The following is a 24,753-nucleotide window of genomic DNA, read 5'->3' on the forward strand; positions in this document are numbered from 1 at the left end:
GGTAAGGGAGCACTCTTCTCTGAAAGAGTCTGCACTGGTGGGTGTTCATTAATTATTTGGGTGGTATTAATAATGACACAACATGTCACCAAAATGCCCTGCAAATTCCCCTCAGTGATGTGATTATCCATCTCTTCCTCAGCCCAAGCTCAGGAACTCCGAATCTTTGTGCTACATTATATTCTGGATCTCAGTGTTTCCAGAGGCTGAATTTTGTTCAAATGAGTCACTGCTGAGCTTAGTTCTTATCTTTAAAGTTTGTTATTACTTGGAAGTGTTTATCTGCATCACATTTGCAAAAACATCTGAACAAAGGCCAGCCCATGGAAACAAGAGCATTTTTGCACCTTTTTATATAAATAGGAAGGAGTTTATACAGCTGGTTCTTTTCTTTGTAATTCACAATATTTGTCTCTAATGCCAATTTTAAGGACCGTGATGGGATTTAAGCAATCACACGCAGACCTGGTGTCCTGGGAGAGATAACAGCGCAGCTCCATGGCAGGCTGAGAAATCCAGCTGCTGACACCCTTTGTGCCCGGCACAGCCACGACCTCCCGGGGCCGCAGCCCTGGCTTGGGGATCCTCTCACTGTGACCTGGAGCGAGTCCAAGCTCGCGTGTTCCGAGCAGAGGCAGGGATTTCACACTCACAGCCTCGGGGTAAGAAGCTGAGAATGAAGGGAGAGGAGGGAGAAAGGACAGGGGCAAGCGGGCGGTGGGATGCCGGGGCCGGGCTTTGTGCGGTCCCTGCACACACCCAGCGCGACGGGCGGCTCTTTGTCACCCCGGGACCCCACGGCAACCCCGGGCCCCACGGGGCGAGCGGAGGGGTCTGGGCCTCCTTCCTTCCCAAAACCTGGCGAGGGGATCACCCCGGGCGGCCGGGCAGGGGGACAAGCACGGTCCCCACATCCAGGTTGGGTCTCCACGTGTCCCAGGAGCAGCAGTTTCAGCCACCTCCCTGCTCCCCCCTGCACAGCAAACTCCGCCGGCGAGTGATGCTCAGCGCCCCGCTGGGAGCTCAGAAACCTCCCCACAGCCAGCAGGAGCTGGCCGGGCAGCGCGGGGGGATCTGGGGCCCCGGCAGGGCACGGTGGCCGGGGCAGCACAGCCGGGGCCACGGCCGGGACCTGCACTGAGCACCGCGCTGGGGCGGGGGTTCCATACAGCACCCCAAGAACAGCCCAAGGGAGATGTGACCCCACAGGGAGCACGGGATACCCAGGCGGTGCTGAGGAGATGCTCGGACGGGTGGGAGGCAGAGGATGAAAGGGATGCTGGAGAGAGCACGGGGAGATGCAGAGGATGCTCCAGGGCAGCACGGGGGATGCCGGGGATGCCTGGGATGCTCTGGGCAGGAGAGGGATGCTGGAGCGGGTCTGGAAGACAGGACAAGGGACGCTGGGGTGATGACAGGGGGATCTTAGGGACGTGAGGAGGACAGAGAGATACTGGAGAGCCTGGAGCAGGTCTGGGGGGATGCCAGGAGGTGATGGGGTGGCTCCGGGGAGCCCAAAGCAAGCAAGGGGAGGATGCAGGGGAAGTGATGGGGGATGCCGGGGAGCTCGAACCAGGCGGGGGTGAAGCCGGGGAGGTGATGAGGGATGCCGGAGAGCCAGAAGCAGACACGGGTGATGTCGGGGAGGTGATGGGAGATGCCGGGGAGTCCAGGGAAGGGCAGGCGGGATGCCGGGGAGCTGACGGGGGATGCCGGGGAGCCCGAGAGAGGCGGTGGGGGGTGCCGCGGCGGGGAGGCGCTCACCTGCCAGGAGCCGGAGGGGATGTCTCCGAAGCCGCCGGGGCCGGCGGAGCCGTGGCAGCCGCGGGGCGGCCCGGCGCAGCGCCAGAGCAAGCCGAATCCGGCTGCGGAGCGGCCGGGCGGCAGCAGCCAGGCCGGCGAGAGGAAGGCGGCGGCGCAGGCGGCCAGGAGGCCGGCGGAGAGCAGCGCCCAGAAGCAGCCGACACCGCTGCACATGGTGCGCCGGCGGGGCAGGGAGCCCGCGCCCCGCGCCGCCCCCGCGCCCGCCACCGGCACCGGCACCGACAGCATCGGCGGCGCGGGGCGGCCGGCGGGGCCGGGCGCGGGGCCGGCAGCGCTGCCCGCGCCCCTGCGCGCTCCCTGCGCGTTCCCTGCGCGCTCCCCGCGCCGCCCGCCCCGCGGGGCGCGGCTGAGGACGGGCGCGGTTGCGACACCCGCGGCGGGCGGGGGGAATCCGGGGGCGGGGGGAGCAGGGTCACCTGCGCGCACGGGTTTTGGGGGGTTCACGCCGTTTCTCGGGCTGTTCCTGCGGTAAATGCTCGGCGGGATTTTGAACCCTCCCTCCGTGCCCGCAGACGGCGATGCTGCGGCTCCGCTCCTGCAGCTCCCCCGGACGGGAACACGCGTGGGGAACGCGGGGTGCGGGAATTCCGCGGGTGGCACCGCGCGGGGGATTTAAACCCTCCGGGGCAGGGAGGTCTCGGACTCGCTCGGGCAGCGTTATCCTCTAATCCCGCAGGTTTCTCCAAGGTGTTGGAGGCAGAGCGGCCGCCCGGGAGCCTGCGCTTACTTGAGGTGTAAAAGCTGCGCCTCCCAGTGCAGATGGATTTTTATAACAGTCGTTCTAAAAACTTCAAGGATCAGGTTTTATTCCTGCTAAACCTCACGGTGCCTGTGCAGCACGGATTGATGTCTTATGTTTGTGCCTCGCAGATCTTACGGGTTTTCTCGATCTCCGAGAGCTCAGCTGTTCCCCCGAGCGGTCCCATCAGCAGCGTAAAGAATCAGATCCTTTTTAAAATGTAGCAAAAAGTGTCTTTATCCTGCACTAATGTCCTCGGCCAGGTTTCGGGCACTTAGTGCCCATAGCGCTAAAACAGTTGAAGACATTTGGGCAGCTTTTAGTCAGGAAATAAAGGGAAAAAAAGAAAAAAAAAAAAAAGAAAAAAAAAGGGAAGAAAAAGAAAGGTTTTCCTTTAGATCCAGGGTGCGTTGGTTGATGTTCTAAGCGCAGCGCTTGGAGAGGACTCCGAGTCCTGGGAAGCCCGTGCGGATCCCGGCAGCAGAAGCCGGGGGCTTGGCACCCTCTCCTGGTGTGCGCTGCGCCGAATCATCCGCTCCTACGGCTGAATTCACGGGCAGAGCCTCCGGTAACGCGCTGCGGGTCTGTCTGGATGCAGCGTTTTGGCTTCATGGGGGTGTCTCTGTCCTACATTTAGAAATGCCGCGGGTGCTGCTCGTCCTGTGACTTCAGGAAAGTTCTGGAGGGACAAAATCGCACTCAACGTTGGTTTTTTGCCCGTATCACTGGTTTGAAGAAATACCCGATTGCTGTCATGTACTGCATCGCCTCTTGTACTCCTTGAGGCATCTAGAAAAGCAAAAGGTGGGGGGAAAAAAGGAGAATGGAGAAACAGAAGATGGTCTTAAACTAGGTTATTATTTTCCAAGTATTTATGATGCCATAGAATGGCCAAGAGCTTGGGGAAAACACAGTGGAGTGGAGAAAGGTCATCTGAGGTGAGTCCCACACAGCGCTGGCGATGCCATCTGGGCAGGGTGGAGGTGCCAACGAGCCCGTTTGCTTTCGCTAATTCAGAATAATTCCAGAGCGGCTCCCAAGCCCTGCAGAAAAGGCTCCGTTCCTGCAGGAGCAGCCCACGGCAGGGCTGGGAAGAGCTCAGCACCTGGAATGGGCGATTTTCTGCTTTCTCCTGCTCAGTGCTGCTTCCCAGAGCTCTGCTGTCCTGCACATCTGCAGCAGCAGGTCACCAACACAGCTCTCCCTGCTGGGAGTGAACCTGGTTTTTACCTTTTAACCCCATTTTTACACTTCAAACCTCGAGTTTTAATTCACCCACTCTTCATCCCTTGCCTATGCCCAGGCACAGAGGAACAAACCTCCCTTCCTGGGAATGTTCTCAGTGGAAGGAGACAGGGAGGGATTGCAATGTTTTAATAAAAGCAGTTAAATTTTTGCCAGGATGGGACGTGGGAGAATTCCCTTCTTTAAAATGCTCAGCACAGGTACCAACCCTCCTGTTCCCATGAGGGTTCATGGACTGAGGTCAGCCACAGCCAAATTTGCCAGGAATTTTGTGTGTGCAGGCAGACACTTGTTTTCCCATTAAGAAGAAGAAAAAAAAAAATAGGAGAAAAACACAAGTCTCTATTTGAAGGTGCTGTGAGTTTCTGTGCAAAGACATTTTTGACTCCTGATGTGTTTAGGACATTATTATTTATTCCAGAATAAGATGCCATCTGTTAAAGTCCTTACTCATATAATTTTTGGTATTTGTATTCCCAAAGCAGTGAGAATTCTATATATGAGAGAGAATCCCAAGATCACGGTCTTGTTCTGCTTTATTATATCTGCCCAAACATGATCATTCCATTCAAATCTTTTCAAATATTAAAGTTTATTTATTTTTCTAGCCGTGAAGAGGAAAAAAATCAAGAAGTGAGACAGTTTATTTTTTATTTGAATATTTTAATTTAGGGAGGAGTCCCTCAGCTTCCCCTTACATTGGCCAACCCATGTCCTGAAGTCATATTTAACTGATTGCTGAGATAATTAAACTGTCATGTTCTGTTAAAGATTCCAGCACCTGCTGTCACTCACACTTCCAGTTCAGATCCAGATCCAAGGCTGAGTGAGCAGCTCTGGATTGGAGCTTCAGCTCTTCTGAATTCCCAAAACTGAGAGAAAACTTCAGTCCAGGGGAGGTAATTCATTCAAACTCTTGTGTAAATCACTGGATCCTTGTTCAACCCCCATGTACACCCTGAAGCCCAAGAGGACTGGGTGCAAAATTTTTGGCAGAAGATGTTAATTTAGTGTTCCCTAAGACATCCCATTCTTTCCAATTTGCTCATCTTCAGAATGTTTTAGTCTATTAGCAGTCTCTGAGGTTATGTGCCAATTAAATAATTCCATTCATTATGCAGAAACCGTATAGAATAGTTCATTATGCTCCAGCCAGCCTCTGGGCATGTGTACAAAACTGTATCAAAGAGCACCAGTTAACAAAAATAATATCAAAAGAGAAAATGCAGTTGCTACAGGGCGTTGATCAGCGGCACCATCCCGCCCAGGAGACGGCTTCATCCCAGCCCTGCAAGATCCCCACGTACCTTTTATGCTATTTACAATTTATGAGCCTTAATTACCGAGTGTTTGTAAAGAGCTTTGGAATGCTCCGATGAAAGACGGCGCAGAAACTCACGCAATGATTATTAATTACATCATTTTCACACAGCTCAGGCGGCAAGGGCAGGACAGTTACACGGCAGAGGGGTGACCCTGCATCGACCCGGGGTGACACAGCGATGGCAGAGCTGCCCTCTGGCTCTGTGCCTCAGTTTCCTCACGCACAAAACAGAATTTATAATTACAATTTTTACAAAGTGTTGGTAGAGCTTTTACATCAGAGATGATCTCCTCGGATATCAGCCTGAGCGCTGTGTCACGGTGACAAACGTCCTTGGCAGGTGAGGGAATGGCAGATGTGCCTCGGGAGGATGATTAAGAGGATTTTTGTGGCAGGATTCGGGACGCAGACGGAACTGACTTATGAGACATGGATCGCCAGCGCCCGGCGGTGCCCGAGCAGCCTGGCAGGGGTTTCTGGTTGTGCCGGGGAATGAAGGAGCGGCCGCATTCCGGGCACCGCACGGGGCACCGGCCGCGGCCGCGCGTGTCCTGCACGGGCAGGGGCGACACGGCCCGCGGGGCCCTCAGAGCCCGGGCGGGAGCTCGGACAGGGCCAGGGCTGTCCTCCTGTCCCTGTGTCCACCCATCTGTCCGTCCCCTCTGCTGCGGCCCCACGGCCGAAGGGGACATTTTGGGACACGTCCCTGAGGTCTCTCTCCAGGGCGCCTCGACTCTCACGGCCCTGCCACGGCGCTCGGCCGCTGTCCCCTGCCCTCGGGGCTCCCTGTCCCCTGCCCTCGGGGCTCCCTGTCCGCTGCCCTCGGGACGCGCCCAGACTGCCGCAGCGTCCCCAGGTCACCCGTGCCCTCAGCCAAGATGGCGGCCGGCCCCTCACGCCGCCCGGCGCCCCCGCCCTGATCAAAGATGGCCGCCCCGCCCCCCCCGCAGCTCCTCGCGCTCCTTGCCCTTACCCAACATGGCGGCCCCGCCCGGCCCCCATCGGCGGGCGGGCGCGAGGCCGGGGCGGCCATGTTGAGTGCGGCCGCATCCCGCCGTGCCGCGCGGGCGGCGCTGCCGGAAGCGGGCGCGGGGCCGTTGTTGACAACATGGCGGCCGCGGGCGCCGCCGCGGGAGGAAGAGGCGGAGGGAGCGGCGGCGGCGGGCGGGCGCAGCGGCCTCATTCATAGGACCCGGCGCGCTGCCTTCCCTCCCTCCCGCCTTCCCCCGCCCCGGCGGCCGCCGAGCCCCCTCCCCGGCGCTATGTCCTTCTTCAGGCGGAAAGGCAGAGGGGCGGCGGGCGGGCGGCCGCCGGGCTCGTCCCCCGCGCGGCTGCCGGGCCCCGGCCCTGCCGCTCCGGGCATCGCCGGCGGGCCCCGCGAGGACTCGCGGGCCCTGAGGAGCGGCGTCCCCGCCAGTGACGGTCAGTGCCGGGGCTGGGAGGGCTCGGGGGGCCGGGCGGGCTCGGCTGCCGCCGGGGCTCTCCGGGGAGCGGCAGCGATCCCGGCCGCGGCCCCCGGCGGCTCCGGACGGTGACCCGGGCGGGAAGCGGCTGTAGCACCTCGCACGCTCCGTGCGGGGTTTGAGCCTCTGAGCCCTTTACAGATGATTTCTTCGCCACGCTGATATATACCCGGCTTTGTAAAAAATAGAATGGGCTGAGAATGTATAGAGAGCAGCAGCTGAAAATCTCAAGTGGAAAAGGGACATCATCGCACTGAGCTCTCCGTGAAAGCCAAAGGAGTCATTGGCAGTGTGTGCTGTGATAGATCTGATAGGGAGCACAAGCTGGGGAATTCAGGGCTCCTGAAATATTTATAATGCTCCAGCAGCACAAGTGGGTGCAGTTTAAGTGTTCTCTGGGAGTGCAGCGTTTTGGAGGCAATTTGTGCCCGTGCTGCAGGCAGGGCGCTGCGCTCTCAACCCGCCCAGTTGTGGTTTGGGTGGTTTTTGTTCAAAGTGGCATCCTTTAGGAAGGGCCCCTTGGGAAAGTTCTGTTTCCTCGTGATGCTGGAGCTGGAGCAGTGCAATCCTCTGATGCAGTGCTGTCTTTTCTGGGCCGCTGAACCCAAAATGCACATCCTGGGGGGCAAGAACCTGCTACCTGGGGTGATGTTCATGCTTTGGCTCACACATCCTCTGGATCTTGCTCAGCCAAAGCAGCAGCGCTGAAAATGTCACGCTTTGGGGAGGTTAGTGCAGTAGTTGTGGGAGAAATGAGTCTAAACTTCTGTTCTTACTATCAGATCTGAAGACTCTGGAAGCCACTGAGGGCTTTGCAAGTGCCATAATCCTTTTTGGAGTGTTTATATACAAATGTTGGGCTGCAGAATAAAACTTTGATAGTGGTTATAAACTCTTCATAAAGAGCTCCTGCTGCCTCTTTGAGAATTGTGGAGCTGAGGTTCCGTCCTGCTGTGGGATCACAGGGACAAGGTCGGCTTGGGTGGAAACTTTCTCAGGGAGAAAGCCATGAAAGGTCTGATTATCTGAGAAGTGTAATTGAGGATCTGTGTTCCTTTGATTAAAGGATCTTTGGTCAGAGAGGCAAATCAGCACTAAATGCCCGAGAGAGACGCTGTGAAGGAGAGGAGAAAAGCAACCTTTCATCTGGGCTGTGCATAAAGCACTGTGTGGTGTGATCTCTGGTTTTAGATTTGGCTTTTAGAGGAGATTTGAACTGAAGCTGTGAGGAAAGCAGCACATTAAGGCTTAGCATAAAACTCTGGCCACGTGCAGTCCAAAATCCTACAAGCACCAGTGTTCCTGGGGTGAGCTGCTGTTGTTTAAGAGGATATTGCAGTGGGTAAAAATTAAAACTAATTTTAAATTAAACCATAGCAAGGATCATAAAGCAACTGACCTGTAGGAAAATCAAAACTGAGGGTGAAGTGTTTTTATAGCTGGGGCCTTAAAACAAAGGTCTGGCAGACTGAGGGTGGATAATGGGTTAAGAAATCAAAGTATAGCAGGTGAGCTGGGTGCTTGAGGGCAGGTTATGAAACTGCTGCCAGTGGAACAGCTCATCCCTGGGGACGTCTTGGGAATAACGTGCAGTCCCACAGCCTGGCTGACCTCGGCAGGTTCTCGTTGTTTTTTTTGTGTGCTGTTGACACACTGTGAACGCTGCTTGGGTTTGTTCAGAGCATTTCAAGATGTGAATTAAAACTCTGGAACGTCACGTGCTGGTTTGGCACCCTTGGGAATGGGATTGGCCCCTGGAAATCTCACCCTCAGTCCCCATCCTGTGGTTCCTTCTGGTTTCACACAGGCACCACACAGCATCCGCTTTTTGGGGGAAGTGAAAGTGAATTCATGTAGTGAAACTTCGCTCTCTAAAATTTGGGCCGGTGCTGCTGGACTGGAGCTGATTTTGTCCCCTGCTGTTACTGGTGTCACTTGGTCGTGCTCAGAGCTGCTGCGAACAGAAGCAGCCTGTGTGGAAAGGGCTGGGACACGACCCTGGAGTTCGTATTTCCAGTTGTAAGTAGGTATTTATGGGGGAACTGAGTCGCTTGGAAAGGAGGAACAGAGGTATTTAAACTGAAAATAGGCTTATCGAGGGCTCATGTGTGAAAGCCAGGAATTACTGCTGATAGCTGGGAACTGGTCTGATGAAATATTGGAGTGATTTGGGAAAGATGAGAGCTCGCAGAGGTTCCCGGTTCAGTGATCTCGGTGATTTCTCTCCTGTCCATCAGCTCCAGTTATGTAAAGGCTGGTTACTCTCCCTCTCACAGCTGCATCGGGCTGCAGGTCAGTGTGGAGAGCATCCTCCTCTTCTAATGGACACTTAAACTCCTCTGTCACAGAATGTGCTCCCCGGCAGCTGAAATTTTCGGCCCTGAGTTGCCAGTTTGCAGCCCTGCAGCGTTAGTGCTCGCAGGGGAGGCTGGCAGGCAGCGCTGCAGCCACCGGCCCCGGGCAATTATGTAACCGGAGACCGGAGTTCCCCTTTAAAATATTCAACGTCCTCAGGTTCGGAATGGGAAGGCTTTGGGTGGGTTTTTTGGATGTGTTTTGTGATGTAAATGTGGGATTGTGCCGGGCTGTGCCTTGTGGTTACCTTAGGAAAGGGCTGGTGTTCAGGAATGACCTATTTGTAATAGTAATCCTTGCCTGGAGCAGCCTCCCTGGTCGATCACATTCTCCAATATCACCCCTGCATTTATTTCTCTGCCATCCTGTTTATGTGCTGCTTGGGCTTCTTTATTTTTGTTTTGAGCAGATCTCCACCTTCACTTCCTTTAGGAGCTTCCTTTAAAAAACAGTAGTATTTTTTTAAAAAATAAATCCTCAAAACCCTTTTCCATCACAACTTTTTGCACTGTTATCTCCCCATCAGCTGCTCACCCGGGGTTTGATGATGGTTAAGCAAGACTATTTGTGAGAGAATTAACTCTTTGCAGGGAGTTTCCAGCGCATTTCTGTGGTGTCCATGATGTGCATGGAAGCAGTTCCATGGAGCCAGAGCCAGCCCACATCTCCTCAGTGTTGCTGCTCCTCCTGTAACACAAATGAGATGTTGTTTTTAGGTGATTTTTGGTTCACTGAAAGCACCTGCCAGTGCTCTACACTTAAAGCACACCTTTCCCACTCTTCATGCTGTTTATTAAAGTCACCCTGAATGTAGCTTTAATCCATAGACTGCAAACATCTTCCTCCATGGAAATTTAACAGACTGTATTTCATGAAACTTAATTAATGGATGATAAGGTTTTGCTTTTGAAAGTAAGTCAACAGAAAAGCTTTGAAAGCCTCTGTCAGTTACTGGATGTGCAATTTAAATGAGAAATCAGTTTTAACAAAATTATAGTTTCCATCTGCCTCTGATACTTGCTGATGTTGGGAATTCTATGTCCATTCTCAGGTGAATGCCATTAGTGACCCAAAATAGCATTAACATTTCCTCTTGTATTTTCCAGTGAAAGGCAAAGAGCAAGAAAAGACCACAGATGTGAAAGCAATTAAAAGTAAGATCAAACTTCTGTCTGTGAAATTCATCCACCATTTTTATCTTACCCAACAGGATCATTTCCTTACTCCTGAGCACAGATCTGACCTGTGCATCAAACCCAAACCAAACCCAGAACTTAATTCTGTTTCTGGGTATTTATAGTAACTAATCTTTCCTCCTCATCTTGCTGAATCTGTAGGTGCAGAAGGTTATTAAGTTATGTCAGGCACGAGCTTTAATTCAAAGTGATCAGGCAATCGGGTCACCTTGCACGTGGTGGTTGTTCCTCATCCACAACAAATTGCTCCTGAAGTTTCTTGCTGAGGTGCAGTGTCCTTTGCAGTTTGGAAAGTGCAGCTTCACTGTGTCTGATTTGCAGAAGAAGCTGCAGATTTAGCTTTGATGGGGCTGAAGGTTCAAATCCTGAATGAGCCATTCTGCTGCTCTGTGTGGTGCAGAGGTCTTGCTGCTAAATCTCTTAGGAGAGGAGAAAAAAATCTTGGTGGAAGAGAGACTTATGAACTGAAGGAAAACAAGTTTGCTTATCCTGTCAGATTTTCTTGCAGTACTGAAAGGAGAGGAGGTAAATGCCAGAATCTGATCTGTTACTTTTATACCCTCAGACAAAATCCTGTTTCTCTACTTGGTAATGTGTTATCTGCACATCAAGAGAAAATTACAGGCCTTTTTCACCTTGGTGGTCTGTCTTTCAAGTCAAATGCAGGAAACAGTGAGTTGCATCCATTTCATAGCCACACCTCACCTTTCAGTGCAACTACCAGTATGGTGACCCTGAAAAGAAAAATAGACTTGAAAATGTATAGCCTTGCACATTGTGAGCTGCTGCAGCAGAGAGCACCGTTGTTTGACCCTTAGAGAGAGCAGAACATTTTTTTTCTCATCTGTCCATAATATAAAATTAAATTTAAATCTCACTTTAAATTTAAACAAAAGCCTGTAGCATTATGAGGAGTGTGGCTCTGGTTCTGCACAAGTAACCTCCATCAAATTTTCCCACTGCTGCCATCCCTTGGCCTTGGAAAAAAAGGTATTTTCTCCATTATTGCTGATATAAAATACCCAGAGGCTTTGTAAGAGGCAGCAAGTGGTGTCCAATCCTGCAACTGCACAGACACTTGGCAATAATTTAAATGTTTCCATTGCTCCTGAGGTATCTGTGCTGTGACATCTAAGTGTGAAATTGTCAACTGCTGTCATAAAGTTGGGAATAAAAATAAAGTGATGCAGCATGGAAGTCCTGTAGCCCAAGTTGGCTGACACCTTGATGGAACACATCCCTGGGAGGTGCTGAGATAATCAGCTCATCTGATGTGCTTTGTTTTTGAGTCAGAGGTGTAAGATGTCCCTGCATGACATTCTCATCTAACACAGCTTCCTGAGAGCTTTGGAATCTGCTGTGAGCATGTTTGGGTTTTTTTTTCAGCTTTGTCATCAATTAACAATTAGCAGAATTTTGTGTGAGGAAGTTCTTATTTGTTCTTTTTGAGCTCCAGTAGCCACTCGTGTCCTGAAACAGCCAGAGGGGGTTAAAGTTTATAACCTGGGTTTCATCAGAGGTATTTCCTTATTGCTTTTTTTTTCTCTTGCAACCAAGCAGAAGCAACAAAAATATTTTTGAGAAATAACTCTTATTAAACCTCACAGATAGCTTTGTAGTTGTCTTGGTTTGGGAAGACACCCCCAACAGTAGTTCAGGATTTTTTATCACATTTTAGCTTTCATAAAGGCATGGAAATAGATTGGCAGGAGCTTTGGAACTAAATTAAATTGCTGACAGTGTAAAGTTGTTACAGCAGTGGTTATCAAGGAAGCAGGAAGACTCAGGAATATTTCACATATAAACTTAGACGTGGCATCTCTTGATTTGCTGCTGAATAAGGACGACAGAGGTGGGTGGGAGTGAGTTTATATTCTTGCAATAATAAAACTTGTGGTCTTTAATCAGACCCTTGATCAAAGATGACACACAGTGGTACAATGAGGTTTTAATGAGACTGAGTCTTGCAAACTCCCTGGTATGTTTTGGGGTGCTTAGCATTGGGCAATGTTTAGAGGAGGTCTTGGCATCCTTGTGCTTTACCAATTCCTGTCTTGATTGCAGCTCCACTCCCAGTACATTCCCCTCAGAGAAGCACTAGGAATCATGCCTTGCTGGAGGCTGCAGGACCAAGCCATGTGGCCATCAATGCCATCTCTGCCAACATGGACTCCTTCTCCAGCAGCCGCACCGCTGCCCTCAAGAAGCAGCCAAGTCACATGGAAGCTGCTCACTTTGGAGACTTAGGTAAGGCTGTGATAATTGTTTTTGTTTTATTCTGTGTATTCCTGTTGCACTCACCATCCCTTGGTCTTCAGCTAAACAAATAGGTAATACAAGTGTGGCTGCTGTTACAGTAGCATCTGTGTTAAGCTGGGAGGATTTCGAAGGGAACAGACAATTCCTTTACTTTGTCATTAGGTTGGAATTGACACTTTTGTGTACACCTGTGTCCAAATGTGAACATCTGTGCTACAATATGGACTCACTCCCTTTCGTGTTTCCCTTTAGGCAGATCGTGTCTGAACTACCAGGCTCAAGAGACCAAATCAAGCCTTTCCAAGACCCTTGAACAAGTCCTGCAGGACAGCGTAGCCCTCCCTTACTTCATCCAGTTCATGGAGCTGCGCAGGATGGAGCACTTGGTGAAATTCTGGTTAGAGGCCGAGAGCTTCCACTCCACCACCTGGTCCCGCATCCGCGCCCACAGCCTGAACACGGTGAAGCAGAGCTCCCTGGCAGAGCCAGTGTCGCCCTCCAAACAGCAGGAATTGGCCTCCTCTCCTCCTGCTGGGTGGCTGGAGGAGAGGCTGGAGGGCTCTGGGGTGCAGCCCGACAGAACTGCCAGCGGCCAGAACCACGTGGGGCTGCCGGGGCGGGGCGGCCGCAGCGCCGGGGCTCTGGCTCCGAGGAGAACAGACACGGGGACTCCCTCTCTTCCAGCTGATCTGCAAGAATCTTCCAAGCTTTCAGTATCAAATAGAAACAGCCCTTCCTCTGCACTAAAGGACTTGTCAGGAAAGCTCATGAAAAGTAAGTGCTGTGTGTGTTCCCTTTTGGTTGAAAAGGTGGGAAATGGGGAATGTTTTTGTGCAGGGAGCTGCCTCAGTTCTCAGGTTTTTAGCAAGCCTGATGTGATGTTGCAAGGAAGAAAGTTCTGTGTATCACTGATGTTAACTTGCTGCTGGTCAGTTTGAGCTATGTATTGTTTGACTTGTTTAAAAATAAAAAAAGCTGCTGAAGAGACTTCAAAATCATTGTGTGCTCAATGAGCTCAGGTTGCTTCTGTTCTTCTGTGTGTAATCATAAGAAATTAAGTGAACATTGCTGTGTCCAGTTCTTCCTTCACCCATCCCACCCCACCTTAAAAGAATTGCAGGAAGTTTGGATGGTGGGGCCGAGAATTGATAGTTAATTTGCCATGGAAGGTAAATATCCTGTATTACATAAAATGACATAAGTAGTGGTTGCAAGAGACTTGTGGAGATTTCTGTGTGGAATGTACTGTTTTTGTTCTCAGATTTATTTGATAGAGTTCCTCCCCTTGTAACTGATTTGTTCATTTGGATTCCACCTCTTCAGAGGCTGCTGGAAGTAAGGATGAAATTAAAATCTTTCCTTTTGGTAGTGAGCTCCATGCACAGTAACATGTTTCTCTACTTTGCATCTACTCAGCCCTCCCTCATTTGTGCAAGTCTGCGGGCGAAAAGGAAACACTTCTTTCTTCATACTGGTTCCTTTTGTTTGCCCAACTGTTTCCTCGTGTTGCATCCCTTTCTCTTGCTGTTTGTCTTTCTCATGTAGTTATTTATCATGTGCCTCCACAATACATAACCTCAGCCCCAAAGTCACTTGAACAAGGAGAATGATGTTTTAGTCATCAAAGCACCTTTGCTTTCTGATGTCTAAAAAGAATTTGAAGACACAGGGTCCTTCTTGAGAAATCTGAAAAGCATTTGAGTGTAATTTTTTTCTCTCTTCCAGAGCAGTCCCAAGTCAGAAAAGATGATGTGTAAAGAACACAGCTTGTTTGAGGCATCTCATTTTAAGATTTTTTTTCCTAGTAATTCCTATGTAATGCAAGTGATTTCTCTGTGATGAGAAGTAAAAATTGGGAATTTCACTTGCCTGAAAGGGGTTGCTTCTGGGACCGTGGTGTGCAGCTGAGGAAGCGGGTTCTGCCTTGTGTGGTGGTAGGGAAAGTTTGGAGCTATGTTCTTTTATTCCTTCTTGGTCCATGCTGGGTTTGTTGTGACCTGGCTGGAGATCACACAGTCCCTGCAGCTGCTCAGGAGCAGAATATGAATATCTTGCAGTGGAAACATCACTGAGAATTAGACACCTGCTTTTCTGAAGAGCAAGCATTTGTTACTCACTCATACCAAGGAATTCCAAGTTTGATTCTGTGTTTCTTTCCCATAGGTATAGAACGAGATGCAGTTAGTACTTTTACCAAATATATTTCTCCAGATGCTGCTAAACCAATCCCTATCACAGAAGCAATGAGAAATGACATCGTTGGTAAGAATGAATTAACTGCTTCCTCATTTCAGAGCTGCTCTGTCCCCATAAAAATGTGTCTCTAATACATCACACACTTGTATTTATCTTTATTTTTATGAATTTTAAAGGCAGCTGTAAAAAGATAGATTACAAGTATTAGTGGATCTGACCTTCAGCAGAGCTGTGAATATCCTCATAAAAACTTTTTTGTTTAAATGAGGGAAAGAGATTTTGTTTAAATTAAGGAAAGAATTCTTGGTGGTTGTGGAAGGGATCCAGATATGAATCTCGATCAAATACTTCAGCCATGTTATTATTTGAAAGGTCTTTGCTCAGTCAGAACCAGCTGATTCTGGTGGATTTCAACTGTAATTTTTCATTAACTAGTCCTTGCTTGTGCCTTTCAGCTCCATCAGCCAAGTCCATGTTAAAATTTACCTGGTCTTTCTTTGCAGCAAAGATCTGTGGGGAGGATGGCCAAGTGGATCCCAACTGCTTTGTTACAGCACAGTCCATCGTGTTCAGTGCAATGGAACAAGAGTGAGTTGATGCAGTGCTTTGGGTTCTCTCTTGTCCTAAAGGTTCTGTTAAAAATGTTTATGGAGACATAACCGTATCAGCATTTTTCTGTGCTGTCTTCTGTATTTGAAACTGCCCAGATCCCCTCCTCCAAATCCATTCTTGCTGAACTTGGCTGTTCACACTCTTGTCTTCTTTATCTCTTCCTTGTGCCATTTACAAACCTGCCCTGTTTCTTGCTTGTTTTGCTTTTATCCAACCAAAAGTATCCGAGTTCTGGTTCTGAGGGTGCCTTGGGTGCTGCTGCCCCTGATAACTGATTGTCCCTGTCTCTGTGCAGGCACTTTAGTGAGTTTCTGCGGAGTCACCATTTCTGTAAATACCAGATCGAGGTGCTGACCAGTGGGACTGTGTATCTGGCTGACATTCTGTTCTGTGAGTCAGCCCTGTTCTACTTCTCTGAGGTGAGTGTCAACGTTTGGGTTTGCTTTTAGATCCCTTTCTAGCAGATGAAAAAAAAAAAATCTGTTCATTCCTTGATGGCTTTAGGTTGGATGTTGGGAAGGAATTGTTCCCTGGGAGGGTGGGGAGGCCCTGGCACAGGGTGCCCAGAGCAGCTGTGGCTGCCCCTGGATCCCTGGAAGTCTCCAAGGCCAGGCTGGATGAGGCTTGGAGTAACCTGGGATAGTGGAAGGTGTCCCTGCCCATGACAGGAGGCTGGAACTGGATCATTTTTAAGGTCCCATTCCGCCCAAACAATTCAGTAATTCTATGATTCTAAATATAATAAAAAACCCAAGGTATATTTTTTCTGAGATAAATTGCACTGAACTTTTTCCTGCCTCCACGTAGAACTAATTCAAATGTTCAGACCTGTCCATTGTGTTGTGGAATGAGTATTTGTGATTTCCTCTCCAGTTAGTGAATGCTTCTCAGAGTCTCTTTGCTTTGTAGAAGCTTTGACATTGTCATCTTGATCTTCACATTGTAGTGACTGAAAGTAAAAGCCTGAAGTGTTATTACAGATAACGAATCATAACCAGTGCTATGTGGAGAGGGCACCTGCAGTGATGTGATAGGTTAAAAAAAAGATTTCACAGTTTCAGGCTCCTGCACCTTTAAGGAATCAGCTCTTGACATGCTTGTCCTGACAGTCTGATAAGCTGCTGTAGTTTGAAACTGCAGCTTGGGAAGCTGAGCCAATGTGCTGAGCTCAGTGTAAGCTAAATGTAGCATGAAAGTGGTGAAGTGGTGTTTCCTGTCCTAGGATGAGACAAATAGTTTTTTGGAAGCTGTGAAAATAAGTACAGAAAAGAAATGTCAGTTCTCTTTTCTTTTTCTTTCTTTTTTTTTTTTTTCCCCTCCCATCAAGCTGAATCTGAAACAGAAATTCAAAATATTGTGTCTTGGTGACAATTTTGCATTGCCTATGTTTCTTGTTCTGAATGGGAAGAAAGAAGTTAAAAAAAATTATTAAAAGTTTCTTGCTAAAACTTCTTTAATCTCCTCTTTTTTCTGATTTCCCTTCCAGTACATGGAGAAGGAAGATGCAGTTAATGTATTGCAGTTCTGGTTGGCAGCAGATAACTTCCAGTCTCAGCTTGCTGCCAAAAAAGGCCAGTATGATGGGCAAGAAGCACAGAACGATGCCATGATTTTGTATGACAAGTGAGGGAGTTCAACAATCCTTTGTCTCTGTACTTGTGGTTTTGTGTTGTGCTGTGCAAAAGGAACTTCTCTGCACTCTTGTGCTGTTCTGCTGACGTGCATTTATCAAGGTGGCTTTTGATGTTTGAACACGTGAACTTTTCAATTTTTTTGATGTACATGAGGAGAAATCCTTACAAGAATTCCATTCTTAAACATAATTCAGGATTTTCAGGGCCTGATTACTTGAGTGAGTTTGGTTGGGAAATAACAAAGCTGACTGGTTGGCATTTGAAAATGGAAGATACATTTGAAAATGGAAGATACATTTGAAAATGTATCTGCTATTAGGCTTAAAATCTGCTATTTAAGCCTAAGAGCACATAGAGCACTGCAGAAAACCTTGGTGTTCAGATACTGTTATCCACATAAAGTAGGCTGTACAAACTGTTCTCACACATAATAAAAGCCAACTAGTGCTTGTTCTTAGTATTGTGAAATAGTTCCTTTTTTAAAGGAAGCAATCAGATCCTCTTTAACACTAAACTTCTGATAGAGGAACTTTCTTCTTGTATTTTGTGCTTCACTTTAGCAATAAGACAGCTGGGAGACAGACAGCACGACTGCTTCCAGGAAATGTTTGTTCTTAAGTTTAAGTGTGAGGCTCTACCACAACTTGAGTTATTATGCAGGGAGGAAATAATAATTGGAGAGGAAGCAAATGCTTCACTCAGAAGTGAAGTCAATCAATCATTCCCCTGTCCTTAAATGCCGTTTGCAAGGATGTGAGCTTTAGAGCCAATGCTGCTTTGGGGTTCTGGGTGTTTCCTGCTCCATCCCTGTTTTCCATTCTCTGCTTTTGATCTGTGTTTCAGGGCAGGGCTCTCAGAACCATTTCTGGGGGGTTTTGGGGGAATGTCTCACCTGTACTCAGTGGGGGCCAGGTGTGTGCAGGTTTTTGCAGTGTCTGGGGCACAGGTGGGCACCCAGCACCTGCAGAGGTTTGCAAATCCTGTTTGTGTTGTTTCCTTGCCCTGCCCCAGGTACTTCTCCCTGCAGGCCACACATCCTCTGGGGTTTGATGACTCTGTGAGGCTGGAGATTGAATCCAACATCTGCAGGGAGGGGGGGCCTCTCCCCAACTGCTTCACCACTCCCTTAAGGCAGGCGTGGACAACCATGGAGACGGTGAGATCCTTCTTCAGAGTGGGGTTCACACTTAGTGAAGGTGATGTGGAGGTTCCATAGTGTCCCCCTGGTTTGTCCTGTTCCTTTACTGACTTCCTGTTTACCTGGATAATAGAACAGCTTCAGGAAAATCTGCCAGACTCTCTTCCCCAGCCTGATTTGAAGATACCACCCACTGGCTGCTGTTAATGCTCTGTGAAATGTTTGTCTCGGGTGATTATTGCAGTTTAATGGAAGTAACAGAATTTCCTCCCATATCAATTGCTATCAACAGCTTATTTTATATCTTTAGAAAATTTTCTTTCCTCTTAGTAGGAGTTGTTTGCAAGTCTAATGCAAGTGCTGTGGTTAATAATGTAACTCTGGGATGCCCAGATATCAGAAATGAATGATTTGATTCTGGAGCTGCAGAGAATTGTGAACAGTGAAGCAGAATAACTGTAAAGCCTGTTGGGCTGTCAAGCTTAAGTTTCTAGAGAGGAATAAAAAGCCCCTGAACTTCAGTTCCAGTTACTGGGGGATTTGATTAATAGGCAGTTGGGTTTATTCATTTTGCAGTAAGATTAAAACTTAAAGCAGTGCAGTTGCTAATCCACAATAATTCCATGCATGGATGCTTTTACTTGTGTTCCATATACACAAGGACTGAAATGTTTGTGTGCTCTTCTCTAACCATGCACACCAGCCTTGATTAAAGAGGACTTGTTCTGTCTCGCAGGTTTTCCTACCTGGTTTCTTGTCCAGCAACCTTTACTACAAATACTTGAATGACCTCATCCATTCAGTACGAGGAGATGAATTCCCAGGAGGGAACATTGCACTGAGTCTTCACGGCCCTGGTAGCTCTCCTGACAGTGATTCCATAGGGAGCACGGATGGCTCTGCCTCCCAGGTACCAGTTTGGGGTTTCTGTGTCAATATCCAAGTTTTTATCCTGTAGGAAACACCATTCTGCTTTCATTTAAAACCTGTGTTGTGTTAGAGTCTGCTTAATCTACCTGCAGCTCAATTCTGTCAGAAGTGTCTCTGCTATTTGTTGTACCCAAAGCCTTGTGCTGCTGTTAGTTCTTTACATCAGTGATGTCTTTATTAAGCTGCTGTTATTACTGAAGCCTTTTTCATTATGCCATAATATTTAAGAATGCTTGTTATTAGAAATAACATTATTTTGTCAATACCATAGTTACAACTTCAGGTGGAAATTGACACTTGAATTGAATATGCTATCAAATTTAAATAGAAACATGTAAGCTTTGTGTGCTCAGTTCTTTTCAAGTGCCAGATCTTCTGTCCTGAAGAGTAAATTATTTTCAGGGCTGGAGGCATCAATGTGCCCAAACACAGAGCAGATTCTGGCTAACCTCTAACCAGGGCAGCTTGGAAACTGCAAAGCCCAGCTGAGAGCAGAAGAGCCAAGTGAGAGCTGGTTTTTTTTGAACTCTGCAGGGCTACCCTGAGCTTCAAATCCAGTATCCACACCAACGTTAGTCATGTCCTGGCTTTCCAGCAACTTGGAAGCTGTACTACCTGCTCGTACTATTTTTAAACCTCCTAATTTGCAAGGAGGGAATATTCCTCCCCTGGCTGTGAAGTGGGGAATAAAATCTGTGTTCTTGAAGCCTCCTGCTGCTTGATCCTCTGAGCAGGAGGAACTGCTGGTAATTGGCTGGGCAATTTAGGAAATGAGGTGCTGCTTTCTGTGGTGTGCATTCCTGCCTGTCTGAATAGGAGAATCTCTGGGTCCCTGCATATTTTTGCATAAAGAGCAGCAGGAAAGAAGCTGCCATTGGTGTTCCTGTTCCATGCTGAGGCAATAAAAGATCACTGTGTGTTGTGCCCTCCCTGCTGTTGCTCTGATGTTTCCTTGGCTTCTTTTTCATAATCTTATATAAATACTCCAGGCCAGAAGATAAATGTTTGTTCTCTGTGCATGGGGGAGGCATCTGTGTTTGGGAATTGCTTACCAAGAGCAGGAGAGGGATGTTCCAGACTCACAACGAATGATTTGCCAGCACACACGGATCTGTTGAGCTGATAATGCTCAGGCAGCAGCGTGTGCTGACCTGGGCTTTGTGTCTTTGGCTCTGTCCACAGAACTTTATCATCCTTTGCTAAAAACAATGTCCTATGAGCTGGGAATTCAAGGCTGTGTAGACACACTAATTTTTTTATCCCCTTGCTTAGAGACTTGATGGAGTTTTATCTGTGTTAAAAGCACTAAAATTGCAGTTTTGTTAAGAAGCTGGCAGTTGTCTGCATTGGGCACTAATACTTAGAATTTTTATTTGTAGTCCAATGTCAAAAAGGCTAATGTTAAAATCCTGAAAAATTTTGATGAAGCAATAATTGTAGATGCTGCAAGTCTGGATCCAGAATCTTTGTATCAACGAACATATGCAGGGTAAGGTTCATTTCAGTGTATTGTTTCCTTTCTGGTTACATGTTTCACCTCTGTTTCATTTTTGCTGTGTCCTCCTTCATGGAGAGCAGGCCTAAATGCAAGATCTTAGGCCATGTCTTAATATTTGACACTAAATTTACTTCAATAGTGTGATTGAACACCCAGTGAATGTTTCTTTGACCAAAATGGCAGCCAGGAAAATACCTCTTCCTCTTAGTTATTGCTCCTCTTTGATTCCAAAATATAGCCAAGTATATAGTCAAATATATCTTTCCATAATGCCAAAGTTCTTTTGATCACCCACATGGTTCTTCACTCCTCTCCTCAGGAAGATGACATTTGGAAGAGTCAGTGACTTGGGGCAGTTCATCAGAGAATCTGAACCAGAGCCTGATGTCAAAAAATCAAAAGGTTTGCTTTGCTCTTTCTCTCCATTTCTGTAAACATTTGCAGAGCTGCTCTCTTCCCTGCTGGAGTTAAGATAGGCAAAGTGTTTGACTCTTTCCAGATCTGTTTTAAGCCAAATAGAGATGATGTGGGGGATTGGCCTGTACTGAGGCAAACCCCATCTCTGGCCCAGTTTCCTATCCAAATTCTGCTTTTCCGGTCCAGCTGGACTCCAGGGAGCATGAGCAGCCTGTGGGAGTTGGAGCTGTCAATGGAACCTGGCAGGGATGGAAGTGTCAGCAGCTGAGCTGGTTATCAAACCTGCAAAGCTTTGGTCTTGAGATGGAAAAGAACTGCAGCTCTCCACATGCTTCCCACCCAGGCTGGGACCTGCTGCTGGTGCTGCTTTTCAGCTCTGGGAAAGGCTCAGTGTCCAAATGGCTCCAGGCAGTCCCTTGTCTTTGCTGCCACTGCTCCATGTCCTGAGTGCCAGCAGAGCAAACCCTTCAGAAGGGTGACAGGAATCTGCTTTGTACCTCACTTTGCTGACACACCTTGCTTGCTGTTTTTATCTCAACCAGGGTCCATGTTTTCACAAGCAATGAAGAAATGGGTTCAAGGAAATACAGATGAGGTGTGTCGCATTTCATGTTCTTCTTGTGACTTCACACTTCAGAGAAATAAAGTATTGATTAATCCTGGCTGTTATCTCTGAGTATCTTTTTGCTGCAGCAAGAACAGGGAGACTCTGTGTACTAAATATAATTTGATTGCATGTATGTGTGAAATTAGTTTGCTCTTTGCCAGTGCTTGCTGGTTGAACTAATTAAGTGTATGCTTGCAGTCAGGGTTTTTCTTATTGTGGTTTTGTAGATCTGTAAGTAGGGGTGAAAGTGCTGTTTGATTTTTATGGTGAAGTGATCACTGCACATGGATTCCAGGGTGCATTTTTCCCCCTCTGAGGGGCTTGGACAAATCCCCAAGAGATAAATCTAAAATCTCCACTCTATTGGAAATTGCATCAAGCCTTAAGTACAATAACTGAAGTTAACACTGTGCTTGGAAGCCAGGTGCATTTCCATCGAGGGAGGATATGTTCATACAGGTTATGGAGTTGTGAACATTACCCTGACTCCAAGGCTGTGCTGAGAGCACTGTGTTTTTCTTTCTTTTAAGAACCTGAAGCTATCTGTGTTTTGGGCTGTGTTTTGCAGGCTCAAGAAGAGATGGCTTGGAGGATAGCAAAGATGATTGTCAACGACGTCATGCAGCAGGCGCAGTGTGAGCAGCCTTTGGAGGTCACCAAGGTAGGGGGTGGAAAGGCTGCTGCCTTCATCTGGCTCCAGCCAGGCTGTGGGAGGAGCAGAGCTCTCACTTGCCTTCCTCCTGTGGCTGAAACCCACGCTGGTGAATGTTCAAACCAGCAGAGCATGAGAGGAGGAAACAAAGGTTGGAAGTGTTTCGGCCTACGTGTGATGTAGGAATTTCTTAACAGATGCCTGTGGTGGTTCATCTGTGCAGTGCAAGCATTAAACTTGTCTTAGTTTGAGTCTACAAACTGCCTAATTAGTTAAAAGGGTGATCTGTGCTGCAGGGTGAAGTGTAATTCCTTACTTGAGCTCATATTTGCTGTGTCCTCTTAGTCAGTAATGGTATTTCTACTCGAAGTGTCAGTAGAACTCAACAGCTGTGAATTTGTCTCATTGGGTTCACTCATTTACACAATTCTGTCTCCAGACTTTAAAAAGACACAGTAACCCTGTCCACAGGTTTGTGTATTGTTGCTTAGTGGCTGTGTTGTTGTACAGCCCATGCATTCTCTGTCTAAAAAACCCCAGTTCTGAGGTAGCAGATGGATTTTGTGAAATATTGGTGACAGCAGGTTACCAAGTTAAGGTCTGATACTTCTGACTTTCAGGCATGTGAGTTTCTAAAAATTAACTTGCATTATGTTCAGTTATTGAAGGTAAACATGTGCTAAAGCCCAGTTTGATCCAAATGGGTGGATCCATAGTTTCACTGTATGAGTGTTTTCTTTCTAATAGAGCAGTAACATTTAAGTGACTTGTATAATGATTTCACTTAATAGCTTGGCTGCAAATGATACAATTCCAGTCCGCCTGGATGAAAAGGTCACTCAGCACAGTATTTAGAAATCTCAAATGGCTGCAGATGCTCTGGATTCAATTAAGCAAGTAATCAAAAAGTTGAGTGTGTTTGGATTAGGTTTGGGGCCTTTTTCTCCTCCAAACTCAAACAAACCTGGCTTCAACATTTTTAAACACAAAATGTCTTTCTATTGAACAATTACCTTGCATGTTTTTAGGGTAAAACGAACTGTTTTTCCCTTTTCCAGCTATGATTTTAGAAACTGCAGGACAGGAAATCTGGTTTTCCACTTTGAGAACGAGTGAACTTTCCCTATTGGTGGATTCTTTAACACAGCCAATAAAAACAAAGCACTGTTACTCCAACCGCCGGAATCTCCCTCATTTCTAAGGAAGAATGAAAAAGAAGCAATCCTGGACCTCCACTGTAGAGAGTGAAGAAACACTTTTCCCTGGCATATGTGGCAGTCACAGTAATGATGATTCTGAGATGAAGATGCAGTTTACAAATGTGTCACTGAGAAACTGTGATCGACTTCACAAGTACTTGACCCTCTCTCAAAAAAAAGACTTTTAAGCAAAATATCTGGAATGGGACACATAGGCCACAACAGAGGGGAAGGTTTTGCTGTAGCTTCTAGTTCTACTGCTTGTAATTTTTAAACACAGAATTGGAAGGGCTGTGGGGTGAATCCCCCAGTGAATGGCCTGGAAAGTTCCAAGTTTAATTCTCCGTTACTTGAAATAGATGCGTATTCAACTGTAAGATAAATGTATTTTACTTCATACCTGCATTAATCTGAAGGCAGTGTAGAAGGGTCAGGAACTCCTCCTTGTCGAGCTCCTACACCTGCACACACACACACACACACCCCCACACCTCCCCTGCTTCCACCACGGAGCAGATCCAAGGCTGGTCCTGCAGCCCCTCTGCTCCCACCTTCCGAGCAGGTTGGACTCTGCAGGCTGCTCCTCTTCCTGTCCTCACCATCCCATGAGCGAGGAAAAAAGAAATTGCTGCCATTCTCCATCGCTTGTTGTCCTCCACCCATCTAATTCCAGATGTTTGGTTTACAAAGAAAAACGATTTTTAATGACCTCTGGCCTTCCTCCTGACACTGTCAACACTTACCATGTTACACAGCACCTCTCTTTTTTTCTCCCCCAGCAAATCGATTTTGCAGGGTAGCAGAAATACTCAGTGTCTCACTGTTATGTTACTGCTGCATTTTTAGTATATGACACTTTTATTTTGGGTCTTTTTTTTTAAACTCTAATGATTGCTTTTTTTCCTCAGACTTGTGCAAAGGAATCACTATGCGAAGAACTCAAATCATTTCCAATGTTCAGAATATCTTGATTGACTAGAAAGTGTTATTCTGTTGCAATATTTGATTGTATAGAGACACACTGTATCGTTATGAAAAAGCAAAAAAGGCTGTGTATAGGTTTTTGGTACTATGTACCACCTCTTATTTCTCTCATACCCAAGCATTCATGTACTTAAAACATACTATATTTAATTGTGTTTTGATTTAAAATATATAAATATTAAAATTTGTGTCGATTTTCTGTTTTCATGGGGTTTGAAGTTGCATGGGATTTTTCTTAATGTGAGTTATAGGGGTAATCGTGCCCACGTTTCTTAATGGATTATGTTAATGGCAGTGTGGTAAATAAGATTAATTCTTATTAAATACTAAATAAGGTGTCCTATCCCAGGACATGGCAGAAATTGGGCTGGGAAAGGTGTAAAGGGGCAGGGGTTGGTCTTGTGGTATTGAACCACGCTAAACTCTTGCCTATTTTTGTGTAGCCCTGCCTCAGTTTCCCCCCTGGGCAGGATCCCAGCTA

At 47.5% G+C, this 24,753-nt stretch overlaps 2 protein-coding genes across 4 annotated transcripts in view; one reads left to right on the forward strand and one right to left on the reverse strand.

The window, feature by feature from the left end:
- LHFPL7 (LHFPL tetraspan subfamily member 7) overlaps positions 1-2,075 on the reverse strand; it is a 58,344-nt gene extending 56,269 nt beyond the window's left edge. Inside the window, exon 1 of the mRNA XM_066202177.1 lies at positions 1,765-2,075. Coding sequence (XP_066058274.1) covers positions 1,765-2,052 — 288 coding nt within the window. The 5' untranslated portion in view covers positions 2,053-2,075. The remainder of the gene's footprint in view (positions 1-1,764) is intronic.
- Positions 2,076-6,232: 4,157 nt separating this feature from the next.
- AKAP10 (A-kinase anchoring protein 10) lies at positions 6,233-24,459 on the forward strand. Of its 3 annotated transcripts, none has more exons than XM_066201966.1 (15): positions 6,233-6,554; positions 10,057-10,104; positions 12,211-12,393; positions 12,658-13,179; positions 14,569-14,667; positions 15,105-15,189; positions 15,509-15,632; positions 16,700-16,836; positions 17,859-18,003; positions 18,722-18,895; positions 20,295-20,404; positions 20,733-20,815; positions 21,373-21,425; positions 22,006-22,098; positions 23,148-24,459. In XM_066201966.1, the coding sequence occupies exons 1-15, from the start codon at positions 6,395-6,397 to the stop codon at positions 23,151-23,153; spliced, it is 2,022 nt and encodes a 673-aa protein (XP_066058063.1). In that variant the 5' UTR covers positions 6,233-6,394; the 3' UTR covers positions 23,154-24,459. The 3 variants fall into 3 exon arrangements, with proteins under 3 accessions (XP_066058063.1, XP_066058064.1, XP_066058065.1); XM_066201968.1 differs by lacking the exon at positions 6,233-6,554 and adding an exon at positions 8,550-8,618; XM_066201967.1 differs by lacking the exon at positions 10,057-10,104.
- Positions 24,460-24,753: the final 294 nt, after the last annotated feature.

The sequence above is a fragment of the Chamaea fasciata genome, unplaced genomic scaffold (genome assembly GCF_029207755.1).
Source record: "Chamaea fasciata isolate MVZ Bird 193981 ecotype frontalis unplaced genomic scaffold, bChaFas1.0.hap1 SCAF_21, whole genome shotgun sequence".
Lineage (NCBI taxonomy): Eukaryota > Metazoa > Chordata > Aves > Passeriformes > Sylviidae > Chamaea > Chamaea fasciata.

What these genes read in the sequence shown, in the direction of transcription:
- AKAP10 (XM_066201966.1), top strand. Translation starts at nt 6,395, where the DNA reads ATGTCCTTCTTCAGGCGGAAAGGCAGAGGGGCGGCGGGCGGGCGGCCG. An exon ending in AGATGTGAAAGCAATTAAAA is followed by an intron (nt 10,105 to 12,210) that starts GTAAGATCAAAC and finishes TCTTGATTGCAG; the next exon opens with CTCCACTCCCAGTACATTCC. An exon ending in TATCAACGAACATATGCAGG is followed by an intron (nt 20,405 to 20,732) that starts GTAAGGTTCATT and finishes TCCTCTCCTCAG; the next exon opens with GAAGATGACATTTGGAAGAG.